Here is an 11,544-nt window from a genome sequence, read left to right as displayed (position 1 = left end):
CCTTTTTTTTCAATAAATTGTTATTTTCAATGACATTTAAATTGTTAAATGTATGAATGTGTGAATGATATGCATAGTTTCTATGAATTAGTACAATATGTGTTCGAGTTTTTAATTACCATTGTCTGCAAGTTTTCGATTATCATTAAAAAAAGTTTAATTCATGCATGTTGGCGCTGAATAGCCTACAATGCTTGTCCTTATGGCCCGCATTTCATAGATTCCTGTATATTATATATACTTCAGAACCAAAAGTAATCCTTCACTTATTGGATTAATAGAGCTAAGGGTCTGTCGGATAATGGCGAGTAAAAAAATCTAGGGGTGTTGAAGGGCAACTCCATACCCTTCCTCACCTAATCTTGTCAATACCACCTAACTGTAAACACTTGGGATGCTTATAAACAGCAACCATCAAACTTTAAACTGAAAATTTATGCAAAAGATAATTAGATAATTTACTTTTTTCCCCATATTTGGAACAAAATATACTGTGAAAACACACTTTGGAAAAAAATGCAACCCCTTCTTTTTCTCCACCCTCCCTAAACTTTCTCAGTCAGTCTGAGTATAGGCAGTATTACAAAAAGTTTGTTGAGGGTGCGCAGCATTGCCAACCATTGGATGGCGGTTATTTAAAATTTTTTAAAATTTATATACAGTATATCATACATCTTTTGGGCCTTGATTCCTGGTCTGGGTGTGTTGGATAATGTAAGGCCCAGATAATTGAGGGATTACTAATATAATTCTTGTTTTGAAGTTCCATGAAGATCTGAGTAAGAAAAAATTTTGCTTGCGATTGTCATAAATCCATTATGTAATAAATATGGTAAACCAAAAACATTGACTGTAACTAATGATGAAGAATTCCAAATACAGAAAAATCATGTCTAAGTCTAAGGAAAACATCATATAGCCTGCAATCAAGTGATATGAGTGTAACATAAAACAAAAAGTTTACTAAGCATAGCAGAATGACTACCTCTAATGAAAACATTAACCCTCAATTGTGATTTTAAATACTAAGCCTAAATTGGTTGAAAGAGGACTCATTCTTTAGTTATTATAACATGAAAAAGGAATGTTGGTTCAGAGTGAAAAGGAGACTTACAGTGGGAGCAACAGCAATAACTGTAAGACACTCATCAGAAAGTTTAATTGACCCTAAGTACTAATAATAATGTCAAAACCATAACCATAATAAGGAAATGGAGGAAAATATAGACAAACAGTAAAAATTGATTAAGAAAAAGTAGGAACTAATCCAGTTCTGGGGAGCAAAGCCAGCAGGCTTATTTAGACTGCCAGGCGCCCTTGGTTTGACCATTTTCTGCTGATAGCAGGACTTGGGAGGTTGGGTATATACAGGCAGGTGGATTCACAACACACTAAAGGGCACTGATAATGTTATGGGTTATTAATGTACAAACCTTGAGTTTCAAACATTTTCAATTTTATTCCAAGGATACCCAGTAAGGAAATGAAACACCTTAGGAATATTAAACATTTAATAATTTATGTACATCTAATCCCACAGAATTAGAAACTGAAACTAACCTATTTTGATTATCATCTCACTTACAACCCACATTATAAACCCTAAAGGAGAATACTCCAAATTATAACAGTAAAGCACTCATCATACATTATTACAAGCTATCAAATCCAATGAAGTTGGTTGGCCATTTCTAAGTTAATACTGTAGCATCAAACTGTAAGAAAGCTAGAAATGTGTCAATCTGATGGTAAGTTGTGAGTAAAAGCTTTTAAACTTTAGTTAAACTGGCAGAAAATTAGATATATGAAACAACTGGACAAAGGATGTACTTAGCCTGTGGCATCAAAAAGGCTTGTTTGCTAACAGCTACAGTACAAGCTTGTAGCTAATTTATCTCTCTTATACACACAAACTGTTGCCTAAAATTTTAAATGAATGACCTCAGTTCTACATAAAAGAATGATAATACAAAGGAGGAGGTCAAGTTTCAGTGAAGCAATACTGACAAGGTTAACATGAAATATTATACAGTAATAATTTGAAAACTTCTGACACCAGCTAAACACATCCATCCTTTACATCATCACTTGATGATGAAATGCTGGATTAAAAAAATTCTACCATCTGGAATAATGGGGATTACATACCAGAATGCAATTATCAAAAGTTGAGGTATGCTTATGATCTATTATAAAAGGATTGATATTTTCCTACAAGGCACAGTATGGCTTATGAAGTCATGAGTCAAAAACAAATTACTTGGAAGGATGAAAAGTTAACAGCATATTTCTCTCAAATTTTCACTGGGTAATATTGCAAAATTATCATGAAAACAAAATTCTACATTGGTAAGAAAAAGTTTTCCAAAACAGTAAGTGAATTGGATAACAATAATTCAAGAAGGAAATCACTTTAAGAACCAGCCTGTGCCAATGAATACCCACACCTTGATAGTCAAGTGGAAGACTTACAGAATAATAAAGAAATAAGTGACAAACGTGGTTGATAATAAATGAATGAGGAGGAGAGGCCATTGAAACAAATGTAAAAAATATGCAAATTCTGAGAGCTTTGTATAAAGGTCAATAACCTTATTAAAATGATGATAAAAGCAGAGGCTTTTGAAAAAACTGAGATGAGGGATATACAAGAAACAGTCTGAAAAATTTAATAACACTATGCAAGGATGCATGAATGAAAATTAATAATGCTGAAAATACTGACAACATAAAAATTTGGTAACACCAATCACATGAAATGGGATTGACCTGACTCTTTGAAAAGCTGGAAATGCTTTCCTGTAAAAATGTGAAAAAATACTCAACAGGTATACTTCCAAGTCTGCTCTAGTCACTTGTCTGCACTCCTGAAGCTAAGTTTAAAATGGAATTGCCATAACTTTTCCAAAAGAAAGGATGAAAAAATGAAGATTAGAAAATGCCACTGATATGAACTGATTGGAAGATGGATACTAAGGCACAGGTCTAGTAAAATAAGGGCTTCAACTTAGTGGCCGGAATACTCATCAAATGTACAAATTACAGTATTGTACAATGTATGGTCACTTAAATTTAACTCTGCCTTTGAGGAAACCTTCAACATAATTGAACAGAGTCTGTGTCACAAACCAGATGGCTACTAAAATTTATGAGACCAGTATTAAATACACTGTTTTAATGTAACATTAACTAACACTATCAAGAAGAAATTCTAAGGTTATCAAAAACATTTTCTCTGTATATCACTTCTTTATAATTTCAAGAACTGTCCTAAGTTTCTTTGATCTAACATATATCTTCCTCTAAAAGTTTCCAATACACGGAAACTTCACCGCATACAAAAAGAGGACATTTTCCTCTTTTCTAAGATTAATAAAAATTGCATATGTGGAAATTACCCTAAGTACTTTTTCAAAATTTAACCACTAATGTCCCATATTCAGCAACTATAATTGATAAAGACATTGCCACCAAATTCTGTCTAATATGTCAGGACAAAAAGATATTACATCAGTCAAAAATATGTATGAGATATATGGTACACAATCCAAATTGCTATGCAGAGTGTTCTCAAACACAAATAAAGGAAAAAAAATCCATACAATATTTTTTACATATCACAGTTATGCTTGGATGTTATATTCATTTACCTTTAAAATATAACCTTGACAACTCAAAGAAACTAAGTAGTTCAACCATATACTGTTACCAGTTTCACACTGTATATAACTATTCTTTAATATGAATATACATAGAGTATTGCAATTAAACTTGTGAATTATAAAATCACAGATGGCTTACTTATCACATGAATACTTCTCAGAGATCATGTATACGACTTCTTTGAATAAACTACAATAAGACGAGTCCATGTAAGAGCTGTTTTAACAGTAAAATATCATAAGATGACAGTTCTTTGCATTTTATTGTACAGATCTGTATTTACTGAATTTCATTTCTCGATAAAAAGCCTATAAGTTTGTCAGGTTCATTTCAGCAAATTACCCTTTACTAAAACAATTTGTGGTCCAAGTATAGAATACTGTACTTTATTTAAACATTTCAGTGTGTTTTCACTTTGTATTACATTTCAATCCATTTGTCTGCACACAAAGATGGTCAAAGGAAACTGTTCTTTTGACCATCTTTAAGCACCATGCTTAAACTCAAAAGGAAGAAAATTACAATAAATCGATGATGTTGGTCAATTCAACTTGGCTGAATGTTCAATCACAACCCGGTGTCTAAATGCTCATTTCTGGGAAAAATAAGAGTAACTTTTGGGTTACTGAAACAAATCTGTATCAATATTGCACAGTGAAGAGAGAGTCTAAAAGAACAAATCAATTTTACCTCTTCTAAACTTATGTTTTTATAGACAAAATATTTTAGTAAAATTTTTTTCACTATTTTTTTATATTGAGTCTTTAAATTCGATACGAGTTATTTCTGTAATAAAGATATATTTCCAAGACTGCTGTGATAACCAAATGTATTGATCTGCAAGGTTTCTAGTGAATTTAACAAAAATTTTAGCAAAATGTGTTGATCTGCAAGGTTTCTAGTGAATTTAACCAAAATTTTAGCAGTCTTATTTACTAAATAATACCCTTTCCTTAATTTCAATGTTTTAAATTTGTGATAAGGTTCCCCCAGTTACAATATGCTAACCTACAGGGTCGGAAGTGGTATTGTATTGCATCAGGGTTACTCAGTTATAATTAAAATTATCAACAATTTTAGAGGAGTTCCGAATAAAAAAACCACAATTGCTGCCTGGATTTATGCTTATTTGCATTATATTACTAAAAGCAGGTATGTGTACTTATCTGCAAAGAGTGGCAAATGTAAATAGAACTGTGTTGTGCAGGTGAATGTATGGAGCTAAGATTGAATGCTCTGAGGTAAAAGGGGAAAATACAGATTGAATAATCTCTGCACATACGAGTACATACTCGCCGAGTATGTACATATGCTGGTTGGTTTAATGAGAATGTGTCCTGATTGCTTTGCTGATGCAGTGGTGGTTAGGAGAAGGAAAGAGGTAAGTCATATGCCTTTGGTGTGGAAAGAGGGGAAAATAGCCTGCTGGAACCATCCTCTGGTCCTTGGCTCTCCGTGCTGAAAGTCTGTGATCTGATCTTGAGTACGATGCAAGTTGTTGCATTCTTGGGTGTGTCCTATACTTTGAATCTCTGCTAGGACTCATGCCTTTTAGTGCAAGTTGATGGCACCCACCACTAGCAAAGTGGCAGGTTTCATCTTGTAAAACCAAGATCAAGATCTTTAAAAATCATGGTTAAGGGCACGTCTATCGTTCGTGGTTACTCTGGCTGTTCTTTGATTTTTTTTATTGTTACATGTACAAGGCATTCATTACAAGAAAATGAATACGGAACATACATTACCTATGGATTGCCTGTGTGTGGTGATGTACATACTTGATCATAAACACATACCATAGTTTAAGTAGGCTAGCCTCTTGGGCACTGACTATCTTGGGCTTTGAGGATTTATTAAACCCACTAGAGGAATGCCAAACATGACAGTGATACGATGAAGTTGTTTAATACAATTCCAAGATGGATTTTGCTTCACTCAAATGAAGAACTATAAAACTGCAGTAATTAATTAAGAAAGTAGATATAACTAATATTCTTAACTTGCAAAAGTGTTTTTGATTAACCAGCTGTCAACCATATACAGATATACCTCCATGCACATCATTTCCACTCCACTCATTTTCTACTTTACAATGGTTTTTGTTAATTCGGAAAAATAAAATTCAGCTAACATCAGTTTATGCAACTTTACGTTGATCAGCAAAAAATATTAAAAACCTATTAAAATAAAAAAAAATCAAACAGAAACAAAGTGCAAAAGCACATAAAAATGAATGTTACAATATAAAAAAATATAAAGCTCAAATTTTTTAAATACTGCCTTATTTACATGACATTTGGTACACATAGTACCAGCATTCTTCTGCTTGGCAGCTCTGGTTCATGGCAGTTTCTTCAAATTGTGCTTATGTACTTGTTATTTGCAGTGTCTCATTTGCTCTGAATTACCGACTTTAATATTTGTTTCCACGGCTATAAAGAAAGTCCCTACTACTAGTGCTAGTACCCTTGCTATTAAACATCATGCTGTGTTGTTGTTAGCTAATGTGGTTATGATGAAACACCATGAAAAGGGTGAAAAGGTTACCACCATAGCTTGCCACTTTTGGCTTGAGTCATATTATTATTGTTAAATATTTTAACAAGACCACCGAGCTTCTTATTTAGCCGTCACAAGGCTGGCCCAAAAATGTGCGCGTTATTGATAAGGCTTAGATTTTATCTATCAAATTTAAGCTCTTTAAAAATGTTATAACTGGGTTCACTGGAAATAATGGGAATTGACAAAATATCTTTAAATGATCCATTTCTAAACCTTGACATTAATTGTTGATTATAGTATATTTTGGACACTTACAAATAAAATGTTTAACTGTTAGTGTTGCTCTGCAGTCTGTGCTTAAACGGGGTTGGATCATCATGAAATATCCATGTCAAACAAAAATGCCAAATACTCTCAAAGACACATCAAAATTACTTAAGTGCATGTGTATCCATTCCAACTTTGGGCTTAATTTGGTTTAATTTGCAACTGTCATGTTCATTGTTTCATATATTCTGCCACTTATTGATTATATTGTGTAATGGGTTTTAGAGATGGTGCACAATCACTACTGGGAATTCCTGTGTGTTCTGTGTAGTTGCAGCTTTGGGATTTCCTTTAATGCCAACATAGGTAGGAATCCAATCGATTGTTCATATGGCACAGATTTTTTAAGGCCTACACCAAAGATGCTGCTGTAGCATCAATTAAAATATTTAAAATTTGTTGAAGGATAGTAAAAATGTAAACACTATCAAATGACTTTTCATATTAGTGACATCATGGATTCTTGGAAAGGTTTATTGGGTGTCTAGGCCATTTCATAAAGGATTTATTGGACTGAAATAAATTTCTGACTTATGCCATGAATCTTTGAACAAAATAATAATACTTGGCAAAGTGTTTAATTTCAAGAAACAAATTGCTTTTCTGAAAAGCCCTGAAATTACAGGTATGATGATCAATTCATTGGCAAGGTTGTTGTCTGCAATTTCTGTTTCCTACTTTGTAGCTGACAAAAAGGGAAATAGGAAATACTTATGCGTTTACAATACCACTTACCTTCAATGTAACATATACAGTAGAAGAAATAAAAATGAGAACTTATGCATCCTTGATGGTGAAATTGCTGTTTGTAACTCAAGTAAAAATTTTACTCCAGTGACATTAATTTTGTGCCCTGATATAACAGCAGGTGAATGGCAGTGTGAGAATGTTCCTTATGCAAAAGGAGTCTACATCTATGAATGTCATGACCAAAAAAAGTCCAATAACAAAATCAAACTCTCTTGCCCAACCAGAGAAACTTGAGGCACATGCAATTCTTTAGCAATCACTAGGTTTAAATTTCCCCAAAATTGAAAGGAATGCACAAATCTAAAATATTGCACCAGGAATTGACGAACAAATGAAACATACTGTCAGTTTATACAGTTTTTACATCATGCACTCACTTCCTTACTGGGATAAAATTTACCTAGGCAACAAGTAGTATCCAACATGTGTGGTAAAACTGCTCAGTACTTTCGTATGAACATTCACTATAGACAAATAAACTTTGAAATAAAATTTCTAAAAACAAATCCTCAACAAGATATATAATCATCCCAAGACAATCTGGGAACTACATCAGCTAAATTTATACACAGCCAGGAGGGCTTTCAACCTCCGTACTGAATTGAGAAAATATAAATCTAGTCTCTACTTCAAATAATTCCATACATACAATTACGTATTTGTAAGCAAGGCCAAATCACAGTTTAAGTACTTAAAAGTATAGGGAATGTAAGAAAATATTCTATCACATACTACGGTAATGCAAACCACTTTTCTGAGATAAAATACCAAAGCCACATGCCAAAATGCAAATGAAAATATATCAGTACTTACTAAGTTAATTTTAACTGTTTCAAACTCATTTCCCATGAATATTAGTAAGACATTCACAAGGAAGACCATCTTCAAAAGGACAACTGGTTGATGAGAGATACAATATGATCTCTTGAGAAAGCCTGTGTCTCCATGGAGAACGGTGGGAAGAGGAGAGGTTTGCCTTTATACTTGGAAGTCACGTCGACTTTCCTATACCAAACTCTTCGTTTAACCGTGTCAAGTCCCTGCAAAAGTTGAAAAAATAACCTTACTTTCCCAAACTTTCAACATAACATAATTATAGCATAAAAACTCTTTTTAGGTGGTATTCCTAATGTACAGTATTCATATGAAGCTGCAAGTTTTTTCTCATAAAAAACACAGGTGACTAAAACATGCAAATCAGAATTTTCTATTACAAGGTGGGTGTACTTTGCATACCACAAAGACTAATAGCACTACAGAAATATGTATACAATATATCTTCTGTTCACTGGGTCTGGGTTATTGTTCACATTAATGTGATACAATTTGCATAAATGAAGTGTCAAGAAAATGAGCTCATAACTAATTTTGATAGTTTGCACATCCTGGCAGTGTCCCTTCAGCCTAGTTGCATTGTTTTCTGTTGTATACTTTTCATCTCTCTTGTCTTGCTTCATTTTCACCCTCCAGTCAAGAACAATTCCTACAGACCAATTTCATATATGTAATTTACCAAGTAATTACATAGCTATACTTTCTACGCGATCGGCAGTTAAAAAGTTGAAGTTTGCGGTAGCGATTCAATTGTTATAAGTGTAGGTAACGACCCCATCCTCTGTCAGGGAACGATAGGTACAACAAACCAGGGAAAATCACTTCTTTTCTATCGACGTTCAACGCAACATCGAATGTTTTGGTGGTTTGGATTTTAAGTTTTCTTTGTCGCTATTCTAAGGAATTGGTGAAGTATTGTTGATTTTGGTAGCTTTTCAGCTTAGCTTAGCTGTTATTCCTACAATATGTCTGATATGCATCAAGTGTTAGATATTGTAGCGAAGGATGTAAGACTCATATGACAAAAGTGACTTACGATATTCATACAATTTGTGCTAAGTGTAGAGGACAAGAGTGCTCAAAAGATCTTACTTGTGCTGAATGTGTTGACTGGTATGAGAAAAAGTGGAAAGTTTTGAAATCTCATGTAGATAAATTAGACAGGGATAGGATAAGGAAGGCGGCTGTTAGAGCTGAGAGTAGGGCTGTGAGCTTAGAACCTGTCTCTAACATTCAAGTCTTAGACCTTAATGTTCCTCCTTCTCCTGCCTTTGCATTATCTCCCATCCTTAGTCCTCCAAATATTTTTACATAAACTCCTGTTCCTAGCTCCCATGCTTACGATCCCGATGCCATAGCCAACCTCGAGAGTTATGTTGACTGTAAATTTGATCTTGTTGTCAATGCTGCATCCAAGTTAGGCGAGTTGCTTAAGGTCCTGATGGATGAATTTCACAGTTTTAAACAAGTGTAAGTGCCAGTGGAGGAGGTGGCTGTTCGTCCCGCTGATTCTCCTAGATGATGGTCACTGTCACACTCCCTGAACCTGGGAGTAGACATACCGGAGGTCCAAGGAGAGGTCAATGGGGTTGCCCACGGGCAGTCGCCCCCTCGTCCGATTCTGTGGTGCGTAATTCCGACAGCTGTTGGAAAGGCGTCGCTGTGAGTGCCCTCCAGTTGTTGCTGGATTCTGATCTCTCCAGTCCGGGAGAAGAGATGTATGTGGCATTTTCCGGGCCAGCCTCATCCTTTAAAGAGACGGCATGACAGAGAGCCCTCTCCCATTTCTCCCAAGCGCTCCAGAGACCCTGCTCTTAGTCGGCAACCAGGCTGCAGTAAGTGGTGCAGTCCAGCTCGTTATTCTCCCGATCGCTCCGATGTTGAGTGTCAGTTGCTGGTTCCTAAGCATTCTTCCAGCAAATGCTCTTCTTCTGGGTGTCAACATGAGTGTTCAGTGTATTTGCCAGAGTGCCATCCAGTCTCCGAACGCCAGTCTCGGACTCCCAAGCACCTGGCTCGGGCTCCAAAGTGCCCATCTCATAAGTGCTCGGTGTCATCCGGGCGCCCATATTCTGCTTCGCCTGCTTTTGTGCCAGAGAACTCATCTTTTGCACACATTAAGAAATAGTTGGATGATCTGCTTGGCTTGCTGCACAAGGCGCCAACCTCGCTTAAGCCTTCTGGAGAGGCTTCTTTGTTTCCAGTGTCTTTTGAAGAAGAAGAGGTTGTCCAGGAGCCCATTCCTACTGCATATGCTTCGTTGATGAAGTACTTTTTAGCATCTTTCCCCTTGCATTTCCAACCAGCTGCTCTGGTTTTGCCTGCCTCTACCATTCTGATGAGAAGTCAGTCAGTACCTTTCTGATGAGGAGTGTCAGACTCCAGCTCTCGCCTACTGAAGACAGTTCTCTCTTCCTCAGCTAGGAAGGCTCTCAAGGAAGTAGATAATTGGTTGTCTGTTAAGAGGGAGCAAGGGAAGGCTGCTTTTGCTTTTCCTCCAGCAAGATTGACAGCTAGATCTCTCTCCTATTCTACATGAAAAGCTCCTTCCTTGGGAGGCACTGCCTCTTCCTAAGGTGACCTCTCAGGATTAATTGACTCGGCAAGACATTCAGCTTTTTCTTCAGCTAAGATGTTCTTTGCCTCGTCGGAATTCAACCATTTAGTAAAACACCTATTTGAGGTTCTCGAGGTGTTCAGCTTCCTGGACTGGACAATAGATTGAAGAACAAGATGTACTAGTGACAGACTTGTCTTCTGACTGGCTAGGTGTCTTATCCTGTGCAGATAAGGCAGTAAGGGATGGCTCCTCTGAACTGGCAGCTCTTTTTGCTATTGGAGTCCTCAAGAAGAGGGATCTGCGGTGTTCCGTCACCACTAAAGGAGTTACGACCATACAAATGTCTGCTCTTTTGTACTCCCCTTTGGACAGACATTTTTTGTTTCCGCAGTCGGCAGTTAACCCTTTAACGCTGAAGCCCTATTTACAAAAACGTCTCCCATATGCTGGCGGCGTTCGTGAGTTAGTGCCGAAAAAAAAGTTTTTTCAAAAATCACAGCACGCTTAGTTTTTAAGATTAAGAGTTCATTTTTGGCTCATTTTTTTGTCATTGCCTGAAGTTTAGTATGCAACCATCAGAAATGAAAAAATATCATTATCATATATAAATATTGGAATATATGACAGCGAAAAAAAAAAAACTCATATAATTGTATACAAATCGCGCTGTAAGCAAAACGGTTAAAGCTAGTGAGTTAATTTTTTTTAGTTGTATTGTACACTAAATTGCAATGAATTTGGTATATAACAAATTTTAAAACGATCAAAGCAACACAGAGAAAATATTATCACAAAATGATGCATGAATTCGTAACGCGAGGACGTAAAAAAATGTTTTTTTCAAAAATTCACCATAAATCGAAATATTGTGCTAGAGACTTCCCGTTTGTTGAAAAATGAAGCTAATG

General features: G+C 35.7%; 1 protein-coding gene across 6 annotated transcripts in view; it reads right to left on the bottom strand.

The window, feature by feature from the left end:
• Window positions 1-1,497: 1,497 nt before the first annotated feature.
• Pex5 (peroxin 5) overlaps window positions 1,498-11,544 on the bottom strand; it is a 91,641-nt gene continuing 81,594 nt past the window's right edge. For 4 of the 6 annotated variants that reach the window (XM_067083403.1, XM_067083404.1, XM_067083401.1 and 1 more), the window contains exon 15: window positions 4,570-8,282. In XM_067083403.1, the coding sequence (XP_066939504.1) occupies window positions 8,234-8,282 (49 nt within the window). In that variant the 3' untranslated portion in view covers window positions 4,570-8,233. Of the gene's footprint in view, window positions 4,259-4,569; window positions 8,283-11,544 lie in introns of those variants that run through there. The other 2 variants (XR_010849574.1, XR_010849573.1) reach the window with 1 other exon arrangement.

Source organism: Macrobrachium rosenbergii, chromosome 40, assembly GCF_040412425.1.
Source record: "Macrobrachium rosenbergii isolate ZJJX-2024 chromosome 40, ASM4041242v1, whole genome shotgun sequence".
Classification (NCBI taxonomy): Eukaryota; Metazoa; Arthropoda; class Malacostraca; order Decapoda; family Palaemonidae; genus Macrobrachium; species Macrobrachium rosenbergii.
This window is presented reverse-complemented; position numbering and strand designations above follow the sequence as displayed.